Source organism: Arvicanthis niloticus, chromosome 24 (genome assembly GCF_011762505.2).
Source record: "Arvicanthis niloticus isolate mArvNil1 chromosome 24, mArvNil1.pat.X, whole genome shotgun sequence".
NCBI classification, from domain to species: domain Eukaryota; kingdom Metazoa; phylum Chordata; class Mammalia; order Rodentia; family Muridae; genus Arvicanthis; species Arvicanthis niloticus.
Window position 1 is genome coordinate 38,652,914 of NC_133432.1, and position 22,245 is coordinate 38,675,158.

At 46.8% G+C, this 22,245-nt stretch overlaps 1 protein-coding gene across 4 annotated transcripts in view; it reads right to left on the reverse strand.

Annotated features, from left to right (window-relative positions):
• Arhgef18 (Rho/Rac guanine nucleotide exchange factor 18) overlaps positions 1-12,505 on the reverse strand; it is a 108,550-nt gene extending 96,045 nt beyond the window's left edge. For 2 of the 4 annotated variants that reach the window (XM_076923811.1, XM_076923812.1), the window contains exon 1: positions 12,155-12,505. In XM_076923811.1, the coding sequence (XP_076779926.1) occupies positions 12,155-12,158 (4 nt within the window). In that variant the 5' untranslated portion in view covers positions 12,159-12,505. Of the gene's footprint in view, positions 1-4,310; positions 4,424-12,154 lie in introns of those variants that run through there. The other 2 variants (XM_076923810.1, XM_076923814.1) reach the window with 1 other exon arrangement.
• Positions 12,506-22,245: the final 9,740 nt, after the last annotated feature.

Here is a 22,245-nt window from a genome sequence, read left to right on the forward strand (position 1 = left end):
TTCTATTGTCAGGTTTAGCGCTGACTCAAAATGTCATAGACTGAGCCCCCATCCTGGGATCATATACTGAGCTACTGTCTTAGTGTCACAAAATGAGTTCTATTCCGGCTTCATAGACAGAGCCAGAGTCTTGGTCATACTATGTGCCTCATCCTGTAATCCGGTTAGACACTAATCCTAGTGTCCTAGACCGACCCGTTCAGGCATCATACACTCCATGTGACCTTGCTGTCAGGGTGCATAACCTAGCATCACGGGCAAAGCTCTTATCCTAGTGGACTGATCACCACCTCGATGCTTGCACCAGTGCCAAGCACAGTGCGCAGATTTCATTCTTTTGTCCCCTCCACGGCTCTCTGACACCTCATTTTAAAAGCGTGGACAATGGAATAAGAGGGGCAAATGACTTCACCAAAGTCACACTACACTGGTAGAATTGAGATTAAATCTAGGTATTTCTGAGTTCAAATAAGGGTTCACAGCAGGGCAGGTGGCTCAGTCAGTACAGCACCTGCCATGCAAGTGTGAGGATCTGAGTTTGGATTCCCAGTACTCCCAGGTACAGTGGCACAAGTTTATCACTCCAGCACCAGGGGGGCAGAGACAGGCAGATTCTCGAAGCTCATTGGCCAGACTAGCAGATAGAGTGAGTTCTTGGTTCAGTGAGAGACCATGTGTCAAAAACTAAAGTAAAAAACACAGTAGTGAAAGGCTCTTGTAGAAGACTTAGGTTCAATTCCCAGAACCCACACAACAGCTAGCAACTGTTTGTAACTCCAGTCCTAGAGGATGGAGTGTCCTCTTGGTCTGTGTGGGAACTGTGCACACATGGTACACAGACATACAAATAGGCAAATACCCTTACACATAAAAATAAAATCTTTTTTTAAAAAGGTGGGTGGTGGTGGCATAAACCTTTAATCCCAGCACTTGGGAGACAGAGGTAAGTGGATTGCTGTGAGTTTGAGGCCAGCCTGGTCTAAAGAACAAGCTCCAGGATAGCCAGAGCTAGACATAAGACCATGTTTCAAAAAGTCGAGAAAGAGATCAAGAAAGATGTCTGACATCAACCTCTAGCCTCCACACCCACATAAACATGATACATGACACACACATATATACAATTATACACACACACACACACACACACACACACACACACACACACATATATATATATATCCACACACACACAGAGAAAGACACACATGGGAGTGGGTGGGAGGAAGGGAGGGAGGGAGGGAGGGAGGGAGAGAGAGAGAGAGAGAGAGAGAGAGAGAGAGAGAGAGAGAGAGAGAGAGAGAGAGAATATTACCAGTGTATTCTGTGCTCTGCCGAATTGGGAGAAGAATGGATAGACAGGTAGATAAATGACTGGAAGGGTATGTGAATGATTGAATAGATGGTAGATGGCAGGATGTGGCTTGACAGGTTGATGGATAAATGGCTTATGGATGAAAAGTAGGTAGTTAAATGTATGGATGAATGGACAGTTGATAGGTGAAGGAATAGAGGGTTGAGCAGATGAACACATAAATGATTGATAAAGGCAACACATAATGAGTGCTTGACTGGCTGGATGCATACATAGGTGGATGAATGGATAGCTGATGGATGGATAGTTGAATAGATGGATAGATGATTAGAAGAGCAGATGGGTGGCTGGGTAGGTAGGATGTAGATGGATTTGGGACTGGCTAGACTGTAGGTCTGGCTGGGTGGCCGGTCAGATAGATGATGTATGATTCCATGAGTGAATGGGTAGATGGCAGATAGTTAGCTATCCATTGGAATGGTTCGATAGTTAGATGGCAGGGTGTATAGAAGAAAGAAGGAATGGATATAAGGATGACTGGAGGGGGGACTGGTGAGATGGATCAGTGGTTAAGAGCACTGACTTCTCTTCTGGAGGTCCTGAGTTCAAATCCCAGCAACCACATGGTGGCTCACAACCATCTGTAATGGGTCTGAAGACAGTGTACTCACATGTAATAAGTAAAAAATAAACCTTTGGACCAGAGTGGGAATGGAACAAGTGGGAGAAGGGAAGGGAAAAACAGGTGAGTGGAGGGATGGATGGAAGGAAGGATAGAAAGACGGACAGGACAGTTAGCTAGTTTGCTGGTTAGATCCCAGGCTGGCTGGGTGGCGGGCTGCAAGGAAGAATGCTTGGATAGATGGGAAGATAGTTGGGTGGGTGGGTGGATTAGGTAGCTGGAGAGAGGCACATCCAGGAGATGGTAATCTTCAGGGCTGGGAGTCTTATAGATGCAAGTGAGCAGAACTGAGGCTGAGAGGCCAGACAGAAAGGGACACCAGGCAGATACAGAACACTGTATCTTCACTGACTGCAGAGTAACTTAAAAACTATGAGCAGAAGGTGATACTGTAGTAGCCGAGGGAGGGAAGAGAACAGAGGGCCCCTTTGCCCTGGGGCACGGGAACATAGCAGGTCTCACTTCTCTCTCACATGTTGCCTGTCTAGCCTCATTATTCACACACACACACACACACACACACACACACACACACACACACACACACACGTTGTCTTTTCCCCAGCACTTTAGGACTAACGACCAGAGAAACCTCTCAGCCTAGGTTCAGGCCAAGGGCAGCATCCTCCTCCCCCACCAGCCCCTGTGGCCTCAGCCATAAAAGGGTGTAACAGTCACTGTCAGCGCTTATAGTTCACTCCCCCACCTGTCTGCTGGCCTACAAATCATAATCTCAACATGCTTGAACCCCAAAACAAGGCGTGCTGGATGGTCAGGATCCAAGACCCAGGCTACAGGAGGACACCTAAGTGATCCGTGCCCTGTGTGCTAGTTCTCTCAGGTTGCCTACAGATGGATTTAGTACCCTCTCCTGGCTCTGGCACTGCCCACATGGCAGCTCTGCCTAATGACCAGAACCCATCACAAAGGCAGCCCCAGAACTGACTTGGTTTCAAATTCCAGCTCCTTTGGTATGTGCTGGTTGTGTGAGCAAGTTGCTCAGCTTCTCTGAGCCTAGTCTCAATGAAGGTCAGCAATGGGCGGTAACTCCCTCTTGATGACTAGTCTTTAATCCTACCCCAGTTCCCAGGCCACCCCTCTCTCCAGCCCTAGTCACAGACTCTGAGTCCTCTGGTTCCAGCACAAAGAGAATGTGTGAGTAAGATGACCCTGAGTACTCTCTTGTACCATGGTCCCTTCATCATGGAAACATATGATACTCTGAACAAGGAACATATGATATCTGCAGGTAGCTCGGATAGATGGGGGTCTGACCAGGGAGGCAGTTACAGGAAGATGGATGCATGGAGCACCAGAAAACCAAGGGTGCTATGGTCAGTTCAAGGCAGGAGGATCAGGAATTCAAGGTCATCCTTGACTACATAGTGAATTTGAGACCTTGCCTGGGTTTTGTGAGATGCTGTCTCAAAGGGTAAGAAGGAAGGGAGGGAGGGAGGGAGGGAGGGAGGGAGGGAGGGAGGGAGGGAGGGAGGGAGGGGAGCATGGTCTCTTCCTAAGGAGTAATCATACAAACCATAGGGAATGTAATACAAGAACCTAATCCCTACATAGTTAAACCAAGGCTTGAAAGAACATGAAGCTTGTGCATGTGTGTGTGTGTGTGCGTGCGTGTGTGTGCGCGCTTATGTGTGTGTGCGCGCATGCATGTGTGCATTTGCTTGCATAAGTGTGCACGCTTGAGGGAGGTGCATGCTTCAGAATTTAAAATCTTCTTTTCTCTTTCTTTTTTGAGACATAATCTCATGGAGTCCCTGCTGTCCTTGAATTCAACTATGTAGCCAAGGATGACCTTAAACTCTTGATCCCCCTGCCTCTACCTCCTGATTGCTAGTATGACGGCCAAGCAACAGTAGACTGGGGTGCGACCTCATGAAAACTAAGCAAGCACCCTACTGACTACATCCCTCACCCCCTCAAGTCTCCCTGTTTCAATTGGCTGCCTTCTTGATTTACTTGTCCTGTCACATGCTAGGGACCCATGCTAAGTTACCAAGCTCCCCCAAGGGGCTCATCAGCTGGCGATATGGTGGATTTTCCTGTTGTAAAATTTTCACAGAGCCTTGGGGAAACGTTTTCTCTGAGAAAAGAAAAGGGGGGAGCCCCAATGCTTGTGAAGGTCCTTGGTGCTCTGGGAAAATTTGGCGGTCATGGACTCTGAGGTTGGACCTGGGCAAAGCCTGTCAACCAGCTAAGAAAAAAACCAAAAAAACCCCCAAAAAACTCCCGTGAGGACAATAAGCCAGTGGTTTAAGGGTTTCTGTCTGGGTGGTGGTCCACTCCTTGCCTCCTTACCTCGCTTAAATGCCCATCTCTTCAGCCACAGCTTGGAGAGAGCCGGCCAGGAGTGGTTGAGCACCGAGTCAGCCATGGGTACCTCATGCATGTGAGTAGGGTGTCCAGCTCGGGCCCCGAGGGAGCAGAAAAGCTTAGACTGGGGATTCCTGCCAGAATCGGCCTGCCAGCAAGGGGGGCGGAGACTGCCTCCAAGGCCTGCCAGAGACATCAGCTTATGGGAGCCTGGGTTGGAGGAGGAGAGCCAGACATTGCAACAGTGGAGAGGGGCAGATCCTGAGGCTACAGGCAAGGCAGGGCTCAGCACCTCCAGGACTGACCCAGCACCTCAGCCCAGACCCAGGGGGCCACTCACTCTGGTACAACAAGACATTCCTGAGAGAAAATAAGCCCACCCTGCATCTGAGGGGAGCTTGGCTACGTCTGTCAGTCTGACTTTCTCTGTGTATTTCTGTGCTCACGTGCAATTCATTGTGCGTTTTACAGGGCAATTATTTATTTACATAGAAAATGTGAATATTCTCTATTACACAGAGAATACACTCACACACACATAGTTTTGTGATTGTGTGAGTCTTGTATATGGTGTATGTCTGTGCTTGAATATGCATTTGAAGGCCAGAGTCAATCTTAGAGTCATTCCCGAGGATCAATGTTCATAATACTTTTGAGGCAGTAATGTTCACTGGCCCATTAGGCTATGCTGCCTGGCCAGTGTGCCCTAGTTGTCTGTCTGCGTGCCTCTGACTGTCCAGAGCTGGGGTTATAAGTACACACCACAATGTTCAGCTTTTTTTGCATGGTTTCTGGGGCTCAAACTTACATCCTCATTACCTTATTACCTGCTATCTCTCTAGCTCTTGTTTTTCTTTTAATGTTAATTTTTTTGAACCCCCCAAAAGTCACTTTGTTCTGAAATCAGAACAAATTGGAAGACCACACAACTGGTTTAGGGAAGCCATCCACAGCAACACCCACCCTGTGACACACTTGGTGCCTCTCCATGAGTTCTGCGCTGTCAGAGTAGCCACTTGGAAGCTGTGAGGATTCGCTTTCACTACCAATTGCACCTCCATGCACGTATACACCCCACACAAAACACCAAGAACATGGCAGAGTTAAAACTAGGAAAACCCATTAGGTTTACGTCCTCTCTCATGACTCATGCCCTTCCTCATCATCTAAGCTCACCCTTAGCTCCATCGGTGTTATTCTGTGTCTACACTTACAGCTGCTTACACAACACACACACACACACACACACACACACACACACACACACACACACACACTTTTAAAAGAGATCTTGAATAACCCAGGTCCACCTGGAATTCACTGTGTAGCTGAGGATGGTCCTTAACTCCTGACCTTCCTCCTTTAACCTCTTGGGTGCTGAGATGACACACGTATCCCGCCATATCTGATATATGTGGTGCTGAGAACAGAACCCGGGGTTTCCTTCAAGCTAGGCAACTGACTTTTTTGAGACAAGATCTCAAGCTCTCCTGGCTGGTCAACACTGTTACAGAGTGGAGGATGGCCTTGAATTCCTGATCCTCTTGACACCTGCCTCTATCTCCTCATGATTGGGATGACAGGTATGAACCACCATGCCTAGCTGAAGTGTTGAGTTTCAAACTTGTGCAGGTAGAACCACATCTGAGCATCAAGGTGGAACCAGGTGTGGTGGTAGACTCTCAGCTTGAATTCAGGAGGTGGAGGCAGGAACATCAAAAGTTCAAGGCTAAGACAGGCTGAAAGCTTCATTTAGCTGTGAAGAATGAAATTATATCAGTCCTAGAACGACAGATGGAACTGAAGATCAGTAAGAGTGAAGTGCAGCAGAGTTGGGGATAGAAATGTTGCATGTTTTCTTTCACATGCACAATCTAGTGTGTGTGTGTGTGTGTGTACCCATGTGCACTCCTGTGCTTATATGTATCTAGGGTGTGAAAATACAAAGAGAGGCTATACAAAGTTTGAGGCCAGCTGGGCTACATGAAACAGAGAGAGAGAGAGAGAGAGAGAGAGAGAGAGAGAGAGAGAGAGAGAATAGGGGAGAAAGAAGTCAAAGCAAGGGAAAAGAGGAAGTCAAGAGAGATTAATGATATATTTGAATATGTCTGCATATATATAAAATAAAGCAGGAAGGGAAACTATTTGAAGGGAGGGAGGGGCCAAGCAAGAGAAGAGGATAGATTGGGAGGACTTGGGAATGTAAATAAGTAAAATATGGTATGTTGGGAAAGTTTACAATGCACACCATTTATTTGTATGATAACTAACTAACTAACTAACTAAATAAATAAATAAATAAATAAATAGGTGGTTTTGAAAGCCATGTGCAGGTACATGACAAACTTATACTTGCCCATGCAGGTGCTGCCCCCTGGCGGTAGAAGCCCCAAGTTTGGCTTCATTTCGAACGTCCCCAAACTCCAGGCTCCACCTACTTGGTTCAGGATACTCTCAGGAGCTCACATTGGGGCAAACTCATCTTACATAGTCTCCCCTCCCTCATAATAAAATATTGAATAATCTATAAAACATAGGCAATGCGAAAGCAAATTCCAGAATAGTGGTGTGGGCACACTTTCCTACTACCATAACTGCAAACCTGGGAGTATCTATGATCCTGTCTCTATCCCATCCGACCTCTGCCCCCCAGCACGGGAGACCAAACCAGAGACAAATCCCTCCCTCTCTCTTCAGGACCTAGATAGTCTGGTCTTCTTTCTCTGTGTCCTACGTGTTCCTTCCCTGGGAAGAGAACAAGAGGGGATAGAGGTGAGGGGAGGAAGAGGAAAGGAAGGAAGAGCAAGGGAAGGAAGAGAAACAGAAGAGAGGGAAAGAAACAACGAGAGAAGGGGCATCTTTGAGAACCCAAAGGTTCTCTGCATTGGACCAGAATGTGGTCAAGCATCTCATATATGATGGCTCAGCTTAGTCACTTATCAAACAGAAAATAGGTTTAAAGAAACCGTATCAGGCAAATATCCACCATAAATGGGGTTACAACATAGGTTTGTAAGTCTGTTTCCGGTTGTATTTGTTACTTGAGTCAGCTGGAGCAGGTGACTTCATCCCTTCTTCTAAAAACCCCCATTCCTTCCCTTTGTGGCTCACTCTTTGCAGTTCAGTAAATATAGAACAAAGCGTTTAGTCATGGACATACAGACAAGGGGACAGATTTACAAGGCAACATACAGTCAAGCACCAGTTCAGACCCAGACAATGGACAGTCAGGAGATGACAGAAGACAAGGAGAAAGAAGTAGAGAATTCAAATCTGGTCTCTCTCTTGGTAAAACTGTTCTAAAACAGAGTGCTTTTAATTCTTCTCCTTAGTTTGGCCCTGATGGATTATTGGTTATTATGGACTCTTGAGTTCGTAGCTAATGTGCTTTTCTTTTCCAACCGAGTGTCACTCCAGTCCATGGAGTGCATTTGAATGTCCTAAGTGGCTGCCTGAAACCATGTTGATAGCTGCCCCATACAAGCTTTCCTTAGGCTCATATGCCTATGATAACATTTAATTAGACATAGTCAGAGAGCAACAACTATAGGCAGTAATAAACTAGAACAATTAATTAATAAACATGGTGCTGCCTGGCTGTAATCTCAGTATTTGGGAAACTGAGGCAAGAGGATCAGGAGGGGTTTGAAGTCAGCTTGGGTTAAGTTCTGAGTCCCGGGCCAGCACAGGTATATGAAAAGACTTTTCCAAGAAGACAAAACAAGGGCTGGTAGATGCCTCTGCCCCCAAGCCCAAGGACCTCCTGGAAGGAAAGAACTGAATCTTAAAAGGTGTTCCTGGGACAGTGGAGGCACATGCCTTTAATCCCAGCACTTGGGAGGCAGAGGCAGGCGGATTTCTTTCTTTCTTTCTTTCTTTCTTTCTTTCTTTCTTTCTTTCTTTCTTTCTTTCTTTCTTTCTTTTTTTGAGACAGGGTTTCTGTGTGTAGCCCTGGCTGTCCTGGAACTCACTCTGTAGACCAGGCTGGCCTCAAACTCAGAAATCCGCCTGCCTCTGCCTCCCAAGTGCTGGGATTAAAGGTGTGCGCCACCACCGCCCGGCAAGGCAGGCGGATTTCTGAGTTTGAGGCCAGCCTGGTCTACAGAGTGAGTTCCAGGACAGCCAGGGCTGTACAGAGAAACCTTGTCTCAAAAAGACAAAAAAGTTGTTCCTGACCTCTGTATGTGTATGTATGTGTTTATGTGCATGTGTGTGTATGTGTATATATGTGTGTTTTTGTGTGTGTGCATGTGTATATGTGTGTGTGTATGTGTGTGTTTGTGTTTTTTGTGTGTATGTGCATGTGTGTTTGTGTTTTTGTGTGTATGTATGTGTATGTGCATGTATGTGTGCATGTGTGTATGTGTGTGCATGTGTGTGCGTGTTTGTATATGTGTGTTTTTGTGTGTGTACACGTGTATATGTGTATATGTGTGTATGTGTTTGCATGTGTGTGTTTTTGTGTGTGTTTATGTGCATGTGTGTGTGTGTGTACATGCATGTGTGTATGTGTGTGCATGTGTGTGTTTTTGTGTGTGTTTATGTGCATGTATGTGCATGTGTGTGCGTGTGTGTGCATGTGTGTATGTGTTTGCATGTGTGTGTTTTTGTGTGTGTTTATGTGCATGTATGTGCATGTGTGTGCGTGTGTGTGCATGTGTGTATGTGTTTGCATGTGTGTGTTTTTGTGTGTGTTTATGTGCATGTATGTGCATGTGTGTGCGTGTGTGTGCATGTGTGTATGTGTGTGCATGTGTGTGTTTTTGTGTGTGTTTATGTGCATGTATGTGCATGTGTGTGCGTGTGTGTGCATGTGTGTATGTGTGTGCATGTGTGTGTTTTTGTGTGTGTTTATGTGCATGTATGTGCATGTGTGTGCGTGTGTACATGCATGTGTGCATGTATGCCCATGTGCTGTTCTCCCAGATGATCTGAGTTTGGGTCCCAGCATTACTGTCAGGTAGCTTATAAGCAACAGTAAATCCAGCTCCAGAGAATCCAGCTCGCTCTTCTGAGGGCACTAGCACTCATGGGCTCCCACCCCACATAAAAAACCCTGAAGATCAAGAGCACAGGGCTGGCCAGTTGGCTCAGTTGGGGAAGGTGCATGCTGGCAAGTCTGACGATCTGAGTTTGATTCTTAGGAGCCTTATGGTGGGAAGGAAAGAACTGATTTCTATAGGCTGTTCTCGGCCCTCTACACACATACATGCATGTGCACACCACACATACATGTGAAGAAATGTAATAGAACAAAATTTAAAACAAACAAATGAATGCAATAAAAAATCAAGCATAAAAGACAACAAAGGCAGTAATGACAATTCTTGACAATGTTGTCAATTCTTTCAGGATACTTCATGCTATGTAGGACTTTCAGACTTAGGTTGACAGTGGATAAAGGAAAACCTCAGAGAAATGGGGACCGTGGGACTGGCTGAGAGATGGGTACATCATGAGCCTTAAAAAAAGGATTTATTTCTTTTTATTTTATGTATGTATTTTTTCTACATGTATGTATACCCACCATATATGAACTGAGCATGCAGTGCCCTCGGAGATCAGAAGAGGAGGCTGAACTCTCTGGAGCTGGAGTTACAGGTAGTTGTGAGCCACCCCATGTGGGTGCTTGGGATTGAATCTTGTTTCTCTGCAAGAGCAGCAAGTACTCTTAACCACTAAACTAGTCCTCTGACTCCACTGGGCTTTCTTTTGAGATAAAACACAGGAAGTGTCTGTGACACATACATGTTTTATGGGTGGGGACAGCCCAGGAAGCAAGGCTTCACCACAAGAACACAGAGCAAAGGAAAAGGCGGGGTTAGCGATGTTTTCGGAGCTGCTACAACCTGCCAGGCTCCAAGCTCAACGATCTCTCGTGCGTGACCTCATGACTTTTCTCTCACACAGGTGCTCAAATAGAAGCCCAGAGAGGTTGTCTGAGGTCCTGTAGTCACACAGAGGTGGGAGTGTTAGGCTTCGAACACATACCTATCCAAAATGATGCTCTGGCACGACCCACAGGAGTGAGCACAAGCACATTCCTAGCTCCGTGTTAGGAGTTGGAGAGACTTGGGAGGCAGAAACAGTCCAGCCCAGATACACTGAGGAGTTTGCAGTTAACCATGTGTTGTGTGATCTACACATAAGTACATGCTGGTGTGTGTACAAGTGTGTATGCATGTGGGGGCAGGAGGTTGACATGGAGTGTCTCCCACAATCGCTTTCCACCTTATTTGTAAAACTTAGTTAATTAATTATTGGTTAATTATTAATTTGCATGTGTGTGCACCATCCACAGAGTGTGTGCGGAGGTCAGAGGACAACTTGCAGGAGTCAGCTCTCTCCTTCCAAAGTGTGGGTCCTGGGGAGAGAGCTCAGGTCATCAGGCTTAGCCTTTACCTGCTGAACCATCTTGACAGTACCCACCTTATTTTTTATTTTTATTTTTGAGACAAGCTTTCCCTGGTTCTCCCTGAAGTTCTCTAATTCAGTGATCCTGTCTCTGCTTCTACAATGCTGAGATATCAGGACCGCATCACCATGCTCAAAAACATTTTTTTCCCATGAATTTAGAGGAGCTGAACCCAAATTCGTATGTGCTTTCGCTGTGCTTTCTCCCTAGGCCCTGAAAGTCAAAATTTTGCTGGCACTTCAAGTCTCAAGAAAAGCTGTCTCTTGCAGGAATTTATGGTCATAAGAAAGATGCTCACAAGTGGGTATAACTTGGATTTTCCCTCAGAAACAAGGGTGACCCTCTTGGAGGGTCATCCCTGTGGGAGCCACATTCAAAGCCTGTCTCCCACCTAAATCACCACCTCCATTAGAGTGGTCAGCTCTAAACCCACTTCTACATGGCTCTGCGGGCCGTCTTCCTATACCCTAGAGTGCATGAAGTCAACAGAAACTGAGGAAACCATAGTCTTGGGTGTGCCTGGTACAAACCACAGCCTGCCTCCTCACCGTACTCTATTCAGGCAGTTGTTATGGGTGGTTCCTCTTTTGGGCCACAAAGGGAGCCACCAGTGACTTCCAAGATTAAGGGCTCACAGCCTGGGGTGGTCCCCAAGTCCTGGGAAAAAATCTGCTTTTCAGCAGATGTCAGCCTTAGAAGTTTGCTTTGCAAACTGGATTCTCCAAGCCTGTATCGTGCAAGGCTGAACGAAACCCCAGAACCAATGCTTTGAAAGGTGAAGAGGACAAGCTACAGTGTGGTGGCACACACGTGCACACGCATACCTGTCATCCCAGAACTGGGGAGACACAGGTAGGAGCACTGGGAGTCAAAAGAGCACCTGGACTGCATGGCGAGACCCAGCTTCAAAAGCAAAGCAAAACAGAACAAGACAAAACACTGGCACCTGCTGAAGAGGAGCTTAAACTTCCTCCCTCATGCCTGGCCCCCACCCCTCTGTCCCCACACAGTCTTTGGTTACAAAGGGTTCCATGAGACTCCAGCAAGAGTCTCCTGTAGACCAGGTGACCTCTGAACTCCTTATGTAACTGAGGATAACCTAAACTCCTAATCCTCCTGCCTCTGTCTCCCAAGTGATGCTTGACAGGCATGCAACATCCAGCTTTGATTTATGCAGAGCTGGGGATGAAACCCAGGACTTTGCCCATACTAAGCAAGCACCCTATCAACTAAGCTATATCCCCAGCACCCTCCAGGGTCATTATAGGATCACTGATCTCTGCAGAGCAAACAGCTGCCCTACTCTCTTGTGGTTGTGTCCCGGCTATAGGAGTCAACCTCGTGCCTCACAGACTCTCAGACTTGCAGACCCAAAGTGTCCGTTCACCCACCACTCCTCAAGATGGTTACTCACCCATTAGATCGAGATTGTTGCTTAAGTAGGTAACTGGCTTTGTTAACAGCTCTTGCAGGTCCCATGTCACACAGCCAGGGTTTCAAGGGACACATGGGCCAGGCTAACCACAGAATGGCTCAACTCTGCCCAGTTTCCTCTTTCTCAGCTACCGGCTTCTTTTGTTTTTGTCTCCATCAATATCGGGCAAAAGGCAGCAGGCAGCAGCATCAGGGGTCAGCAAGGAGAGTAGAAAACAGACAGAGGTGGGTTGTGAGAACCTGGGAGTCCACCCTTAGCCTGTACCTGTTGTAGGTGTCACAGGGAAGTCGAGAGTCAAGAGGGGAGGCTCAGCAGCAGCACTGAACCCCCACCCAATAGCTTCCTGTGGAGCCAACTGCTGAAGAGGAACAACGGCGTGTGAGGGCCTCACCCTAACACACAAGGGCACAGAGACACATGGGAGTCACATGTCTCTAGAAAGAAACACACTGGAACACACATGGAGACAGACACATATGTGGGTGTGTGGACCCATGGAAACTTGTGGAGCTGAATGCCATGCTTGTAAATGTCTAAACGTAATGTCATTCTGTCTGCTATCTGTCCGTTCTCCTGGTGCAAATACTGCCACCACGACTAACTCCAGTTTTTCAAGGAATGCACTGTTACCAGAGCTGTTAAGGCCTGAGTCCTGACAGTCTCCTAACAAACCTCATCCTCCAGCAACTCATCCTCAGAAAGTCAGTCAAGGGCTAGGAAATGGCTCACAGGGTTAAGGGCAAGCAAGTGGACCTGAGTTTTAGATCTCCGTCCTCACCTGAGTAAATAAAGTCAGGGTGTGGTAAGACCACCTGTAATAATTCCAGCACTGAGCTGAGTGACAGGGGAATCCCAGGGGAGGGTAGACTGCTCAGCCTGTCCCAGTGTTCCAGGTTCAGTGAGAGACCTTGTCTCAAAAATTAAGCAGAGCTGGGTATGGCGGTGCACTCCTTCAATCCCAGCACTGGGTAGGCAGAGGCAGGCGCACCTCTGAATCTGAGGCCAGCCCAGTCTTCAGAGGGAGTTCCAGTCCAACCAGAGTAAACAAACAACAGTGAGAAGTAGAAAAGGCACATTTATGCAGTGTTGCTGCACCTGGAAGAGGAATAAAAGGCCCCCTGTTTCTCCCACCTCTCCCCTCCAAGTTCATCCTTAGAGACCTGATATTAGATTTAGGTTTAAATAGAAGGCAAGAGGTATGCACAGAGCTGGAGAGAAGGCTCGGTGGTTAGGAGAGCTTGCTACTCTTCTAGAGAACCTGAGTTCAGTTCCCAATACCTACGTTGGGTGACTCATAACTGCTGTAATTTCTGCTATAGGGGGTCCTGTGCCTCTTCTGACCTCTATAGGTACCTGAACACAGTTGCACACAAGCACATATCCACATACAGACAACCACACATACCCACAGGCACCTGCCCATATACATTCATATATCCACACACAGAGAAATACCCATACAGCCACCTGCACACATATGCACACATATATACACACATACACTTAATAATAAAAATGAATATAGAATATCTTCACTCCTGCCAGCATAAGTGTGTACCCATCCTGTGTAAGAGGTAAGAAGAAAAGGTAAGAAGAAGGGCTCACATTTGGCTCCAAATGGGAACTGAGTGGTCTCTTAGCATGTTACTCTTGCATGTTCTCAAATGTGGCCCTCTGGGAAACAGTTATGTACAAATAGCAGTGTCCACACATGCAGAGATTCCTGGGTGGATACATTGGACATTAGGCTTTGCACAGACATGTGTCATCGGAGGAACCTCGGATTCAACAAGTAGGCTGGGCTGGCTGGACATCAAGCCCAGCATTTGCCTATCTCCACATCCACAGCACTGGGATCACCCAACAGTGCAAGTGTGCACTACCATGTCCAGATATTTTTATGTGGATTCCTGGGATTGAACTCAGGTCCTTAAACTCATGATGCGAGCAAGTACTTTATCCACTGGGCTACCTCTTCAGCCCCATCCCACTTTTATTATTATAATTCTTCCTGTTTGAAGACAGGGTCTCTCCAAGTTATTCAGACTAGCCTTGAACTTGTCTTAGAGTTCAGATGGATTCCCAATTTACATGCTTTCTGCCTCAGCCTGGACTGAGAGGCTTGTGCCACCATGCCTAAATAAATTTTTGACAATGTTGAGATAAATCTATGCCCTTGGTGGCTAATCTTGATTGTCAACTTGACCATATATGGAATTAATTAAAATCCAAGCAGCTGGGCACATAACTATGAGGAATTTTCTTAATTGGATTATTTGAGGTAGGAAGGTTCACTTTGGATATGGGTTATATCTTCCAATGTCTCCTCACTCACACCAGCCTACATTTACCCTGTTGCTGAGACATTTCTTCACTGGTATTAGACTTCTTTGGGGTTCTAACTTAGACAGAAGACCAGCAGCTCTCCAGGAACCCTCCAGGACTCCAGCACCAGATTGGGACTGCAGAGACATCCAGTCTTTATTGCTGGACTGTCTCGACCCACCAGCTTCTGAATAATAACATATAGACATTATTATTTATTTTCGGCCTCAGCTGACTACCTCTCAGCTAGCTCACCTCATTTAAGCTAACCTGACTATTCTTTTCCACATCCTGTCACATGGCCCGTTACCTAGGTCTCATACACAATCAGTCCTGTTCCTTCCACCTCCGTGTGGGTCTCGAGCCTCAGTGCTTCCTTCCCACAGTTCCCATCTGTGTCCCGATGCCCCACCTTTCTTTGCCTGTTTGCCGCCAGCTCTTTGTTTAACCAATCAGGAGGTAATGGAGAAGAATGTTTACAAAATACTCAAGTAGGTGATGATCCAATAAAAATAACTACACCAAGATCTGGCCTGTACTAGACTCTCTGCTGGTATGGAAATCAACATTTGAATAGTATAAAGACAACCTTTACACAGTGCACAAAAAGATTATCCCAACTCTTGACTGAACAACTGTCAGATTCTTGGCCTTTCCTCCAGGAGACAGCCACTTTTGGACTACAAAGGCCACAGTCTGTAAGCTACTCCAATAAGGGGTGTGTGTGTGTGTGTGTGTGTGTGTGTGTGTGTGTGTGTGTGTGTGTTCACTCATTCTACTATTTCTGTTCTTTTAGAGGACCCTAATACAGCCCCACTCTGAGTTACTGTATGTTGTATAAAACAGTGATTTTATTTTGTTTTGTTTTGGTTTTTTTTTGACTGTGCCTTGCTCTAGGGGACTCTATTTTACGAGGAGCTTTTGACTCTATTTTGAGAATCCAGGAACTGCATCATCTGTCGGACACATTTCATCCTTATTCCTGAGAGTAGAAAGGAACTGCCCTATAAGTTTACTTGGGTGAGTGGAAATGGTGGGGGCACATGTGCATATTAAAATCACATTAAGGAAACAAGGCCCAAGAACTTATCAGACACACCAGGCTAGGGTAAAGGTCTAACTCCGTCACCTGGACCCCATAAAGTGATGGGCACATAACAGTGTGGTATCACACTGCTATGACCTCACAACAGCCTGTCATCCGACACCTGGTGTGTAGGACTGAGGACACCCTAGCTGTTCTTTGAGCTTCATCTGGGTTTGGTCCCCTACTGTCGACTCAGCTGGATGACTGCCTGGCCGTGTTTGCTCATCTGATTCTGACCCTGACATTCCTGTTCTTCCCGGTTCAACCTTTCACCTTGCATGTGGACTCTGCTGTTTTGCTGTCAACCCTGATCCCACAGCGTCTGCTGCAGCTTCCTCAACTCTGCTGTGATTCATTATCTTGTCACCGTCGACTCCCAGCCCAAAGCAGAATAAGGTAGAACAGACCAGCTGTTAGATGCTGATTTATTGCTTTATTTGGTGATTTACTTAAAGTGCGGCTTGCACTGCTTATTTGCCAGGGATGATTTCACTTGCAGCCTGGAGCAGAATGATCTGGAGAAACAGCTGAAGCAGTCACTGCCCTTAACAACCTGCTGACTGCCCTGGACACTTCTGTAAACACATGCTTGCTTGTCTGTCCCACCGTGTGAGACATAGGACTGCAGCCTCTGAGTAAAAAACACAAGACTAGAATGGACATCCAGACCAGGTAAGGAGCCCCTGGGGATAGCCAGGAATGCAAGATGGATCCCCCACCAGAGACTGCATCCGAAGCCTTGATGAGATACTGAGGTGGCACTGGTCTCCCAGGAGAAAAAGACAAATTAGGAATTTAAAGTGGGAATGCTTGTAATGGTCCCACAGCTCTGTGGCTACAGGATCAGACTGGGCTCCAACTTGTAGATCTACCATGGTCATTTCAACTAAATAGACACTTACCTTCCACAATAGGAGGTGACTGAGCATGGGATTATGTGTGTGGTCCTTAAGGTAAGACCTCTTTTTTTTCTTTTTCTCTTTCTTTTTTCTTTTTCTCTTCTTTCTTTCTTTCTTTCTTTCTCTTTCTTTCTTTCTCTTTCTTTCTCTCTCTCTTTCTTTCTCTTTCTTTCTCTCTCTTTCTCTCTCTCTTTCTCTCTCTCTTTCTCTCTCTCTTTCTCTCTTTCTCTCTTTCTTTCTTTCTTTCTTTCTTTCTTTCTTTCTTTCTTTCTTTCTTTCTTTTTTTGAGACAGAGTTTCTCTAGGTAGCCTTGGCTGTCCTGAAGCTCACTCTGTAGACCAGGCTGGCCTCAAACTCTTAAGAGACCTGCCTGCTTCTGCCTCTTAAGTGCTGGAATTAAACGTGTGCTCCACTATTGCCTAGCTAGGTCAGACCTCTTAAATCACCAAGAGGTAATTTAAGGCAGGAAGATATCTGATTAAGGGAGAAGCCAGTGTTCTCTGCCCACCCTATGCAGCTGGCATGGCTAGGTACACATAAATTCCCCTAAGTTCTAGTCAGGGAACTCCTCTTATTATGGGGTCTACACAGTCCTGATGTGAAACCCACATAGTCCTACAAACCAAACTTGACAACTTTAAAAGAAGATTTATGCTGACTATGAGATAAAGATGAAACCCTCCAAATTAAAGACTCTCTGTGAAACTGATTGGTCTTCTTTTGATGTCATCTGGCCACAAGAAGGAATTCTAGATTTGACTTTGATTATCAGAGTCTGAGAGGTCCATATGGGATACCTGGCTACACAGAGCAATTCCCACATATTGATTTATGGTGTCTGATAGTCCAAGAACCTCTGGGATGGTGTGGTGGTTTGAATATACTTGTCCCAGGGAGTGGCACTATGAGGAGGTTGGAGAAAGTGTGTCACTGTGGGGGTGAGCTTTGAGACCCTCCTTCTAGCTGCCTGGGAGACAGTCTTCTCCTGATTGCCTTCCAATCAAGATACAAACTCTCACCTCCTTCTCCAGCACCATGTCTGCCTGGACACTGGCATGCTTTACACTTTGATGACAATGAACTAAACCTCTGAACTTTTGGCCAGCCCCAATTAAGTGCTGTCTTTTAGAAGAATTGCCTTGGACATGGTGTCTCTTTACAGCAATGGAAACACTAAGACAGAAGGCTTCTCCAGAACCTTCCCAGCCCCAGACCACATCTGCTACAAAGACAGTTAAGTCTGAAGACACCAAGGAAACATCCCTATTAGCTTCCCCAGAGGATAAAAATTTGTCCATGATGCCACGTTCATAGTGGCTCCAATCGCAAGCACTAGTCATGTGCAAGATCCTCTGTACCTGTCTCTCCATTGTCATCCACCCCACTGGTTGCTCACCAACATCCTCCTGCTATCTACCTCCACCAGACTCAAGAGCTACATGGGGATGCTCACCAAGCTCAGGTCAACTGTGTTCCTGGGAAAATTCCTTTCCAGTGTGCCACTGAGAAAAATGCCAGGTCCTCTCCTTACCCAAGAAGATGACAACTATGATACCTGGCCTTAAATCTAGCCACATACTTGCCTGAAGAGGAGGGAGAGCCCCTCCATGAGTGCAGAGAAATTATAAATGAGATTCTCCCCTCACAGCTTAACTTAAAGGATGAGCTGATCCCCCAGTTCAGATATAGAACTTTCTATTGATAGGAAAGCATCCAAAGGGGGACTAGCCCCTCATGATGTCAAAGCAACAATATATAAAGAAAGAGGACTTACCTCAGGGGACTAAATAAAACAAACAACCTTCCTGCCAAAACAAGAGACCGTATCCTTCAGCTGCTGGAAGCCCAGCTGTGGCAATGCTGCACTGTCAGGCTCACAGAAAGAGTCAAGGTTGAGCGAATCAGGGATGATGGTGATAGAGACAGAGACGGAGATAGAGTCTGGTAGACCAGATAAACAGGCTGCCCTTCCGTGAAGACAGCCCTACAGTCTCCAGGAACCCATGACCCACCCCATCTACCTCAGGGTATGTTTTTTTTTTTTTTTTTTAAATTTGTTTGCTTGTTTTTTGTTTTTTGTTTTTGGTACTCGCTTTTTATTGGTTCTTTGTAAATTTCACATCATGCATTCTCATCTCCCACTCATTCCTCTGTCTCCTAATATCCACCCTTTGCCTTTGCAATCTCCCCCCCCAATGCACACACACACCCCACACACATGCACACCCACACTAAACAAAATGAAACAAAGCATAGAAATCATCTTATTGTGGAAGCTGTAATGTGTCAGGGTGTGCCCCTGTTCATATTGGAAATGGCAATGGTTTAAGGTCTCTGGCTTCTGTGACATCATCAATATTGGATCATCGCTGAGACTCCTCCCAGTTATACCGTTGCTGCCCTGTGTCATGGGGATCTTGCATCTTTAGATCCGCAGCCCTTTCATGCACCCCAACAGTTAACAGAAGCTGTAGATATTGAGGTGGCACAACTCAAAGTCATGGAGCTGGGCCTAGCTAGTAGCAGAGCTTGTGAGCATGTAGGCTCTCTGTTATACGCGCCCATCACTAGAGTGAGCTCTCTAGAGCTGCTCTGGCTAGGCCATTCAGTGCTGCCATCAGTGTGAGGCAGGGTCAGCTCTCTCTCTCTCTCTCTCTCACACACACACACACACACACACACACACACACACACACACACACAACCTCAGGGCTGGCTCACCTGCCTCATACCTCCAAGAGCCAGCTCCACTGTGCTGCCCACATGAGGTGAAGGTTCACTCTCCTGAGTGCTACAGCCAGTGAGAGGCAGGACCTGCTCACCTGCTCTCATGACCCAGTGGCCAGCTCTCCCAACTGCTTAAGATGGCAAGTCCGGGAAAACCTCACTTCTCTCCTCTCTCCAGGGGCCATCCCACCATCTCATGGCAGAGGAATGGTGGGGCCAGCAATCCCAAGCTCTCACCCTTGGTCACCTGCACCCCCACCACCAGGGCCAGCTCTGCTGTACTGTCCAGGTGAGGTTCAGGGCCTACTCTCCAGAGTCCTGGCAGCAAAATGTTGAGTAGCTAAGCAGCCCTGATGAAGGTGTGGTCATTTCCCATCACTACCCCATCATTGTGTCAGCTATGGTTTCTCCTGGTGTGGTCCTGCCCATCACTGACCCATCGTGTCATAGTTACAGTCTCTCCTGGTGTGGTCCTGCCCATCACTAACCCATCGTGTCATAGTTACAGTCTCTCCTGGTGTGGTCCTGCCCATCACTAACCCGTCACTGTCTCAGCTATGGTCTCTCCTGCAAGGGATCTGACATATTGTCAGTTTACGAAAATCTTTTCCTGGGAGACCAGTTTTCCTTCTGGCTGGTCCAGAGTTTCAGCTTTTCTTTTCCTTTAACATGAGATTTCCAGGGAAATTTCAATTCTTTGGGGTCTTTGTTCCGACACTTTGATAGCTAAGAGGAGGGGTGTAGTATCTCTCCTTAGAATACCCCATCTCCTAGGGCTGGGGAGATGGCTCAGTCAATAGAGTGCTTGCCATACAAGCATGAAGAATTTAGTTGGACCCTTAGCAACCACATAAAATGCCTGAAATGCTAGTGTGTGTTTCTAATCCTACGGTTGGGGGAGCAGAGACAGGAGGATCCCTGGAGCTTGCTAGACAGCCAGCTTAGCTGAATCAAATCTGTAAGCTCTGGGTCCCACTGAGAGACTCTGTCTCAAAAAATAAGGTAGACGATGCCTGAGAAATGACATTTGAGGTTGACTTCTGGCTTCTATATGCGTGAACACACACACATGTACACACACAGACACACACAGGCACACACACAGACACACACAGGCACACACACAGGCACATGCACACAGACATACACACAGACACACAAACACACACACAGACACACACATGCATACACACACAGACACACAGACACACACACAGAGAGACACACATGCATACACACACAGACACACAGACACACACACACAGAGACACACATGCATACACACACAGACACACAGAGACACACAGAGAGACACACAGACACACATGTACACAGACACACAGAGACACACATACACATGCACACAGACACACAAAGACACACACACAAAGACACACACACAAAGACACACACACACTCTTTCCTGACAGGTGGTTACACTCACATGGACACAAACAGTGAATGTGCACACACATATTACACAAGCACAGACACACACAGAGACACTCTCACACTGGTGTCTGGAATGTATGACCCCACAGAAGATGCTTAGACCGGAAGCGGCACAACACAAACATCAGTGTAGAATTTCAAACTTGTCTCCAGGGACATACGGGGACTGTCCAGAGAAACTAAAACAATATTCACACGCATGTATGCATGCATGCATGAATGCATACAGGAAGCACCAGGAGACACAGCAATGCACAGATTTGCATGTATACATTTTGTGGTTATTTCTTCAATGAAATTGACATTTATTTATTTTCGAGACCGGGTCAAAGTAGCCCAGGCTGGTGTCCAGCTCCATATGTAGCTGAGGACGGCTGAGCTTCTGATATGCCTGCCTCTACCTCCTGAGTGCCGAGACGACAGGTGCGCACCACCTTGTCCACTATTTAGGACCCAGGGCTTCCTTCATGCCTGCTAGGCAGCTCTCTACGATCGGACTCACTCCCAGCCTGCAACATGTACTTAACAAGTACCCACTTGTTCTGGGTACTGTGTGTCGAACATGACAAATGGACCTAAAGTGGCTCACAGGTCAGTGGGGGGAGGCGAACCATGACTCAGGAAACAGATCTGAGAAGGCCTGACAGGCACTGTGAAGAAGGCTTCGATAGCAGGAAGAACACAAGATGAAATGATACAGGCTGGACCATGAAAGCTGTTGGCTCAGTCTGGATGGTCAGGAAAGGACATTTGAGCTGAGACCCGAAGGCTGTCAAGAAGCTAAACTTTCTGGGAAAGTTTAACTGGGAGTAAGATGTGGGTGGGACAGAGGCTGGAAGGCAAGACAGGCCAGAGGTGTGTGCCTGCGAGCACTGGGCACGGCTAGCCTGTAGTCTGCAATGGTGAGCTGCAGCTTCACTGGGAGATGATGAGATGCCTTAGTGGCTAAGGGCACTTACCATCAAGTCTGACACCCCGAGTCCTATCTCCAGGTCCCACAGGGTAGAGGGAGAGAGCCAACTCCTTCAAACTGTCCCTCGGCCTCCGTAACTATGCTGTTGTACCTGTGTGCATGTACACCACAAACACACACACAATAAGTAAACGTAGTAAGAGTTTGTTTTTAAGACTGGAGCTAGATTGAGGAAGATACCTGGAATGTTAGAAGCCTGTTACTGCTCACACTACAACGCCTGCAGCAGCCCCTCTCCCCTCTGAGGCAACCATAACGGGAGGGACTGGCTACAGGTGCTGTTGAGACAACCCACTTAATAAGAGAGCTATAAGAAGAGACCCGGCCATATGGGCCCGATACCACTGATACCACGTTCCACCCCTCTGTGTGTGGGCTGGGGCCCCCTCTGAGCCCACCATCTCAGATTGGCATGGCTGAGAAAGGAATTTCACTGGCTCTTGAATGAGCTCCAGGCTCTGTAGGAGATGTTGAGACCCTGTCTCAAAAAAAAAAAAAAAAAGGTGGAGATAGATTGAGGAAGAAACACAACATCTACCTGGGACCTACACACAGTCAGGCAGGCGCACGCGCACACAGGCACACCCCTTAGATGTCTTTTAAAAAA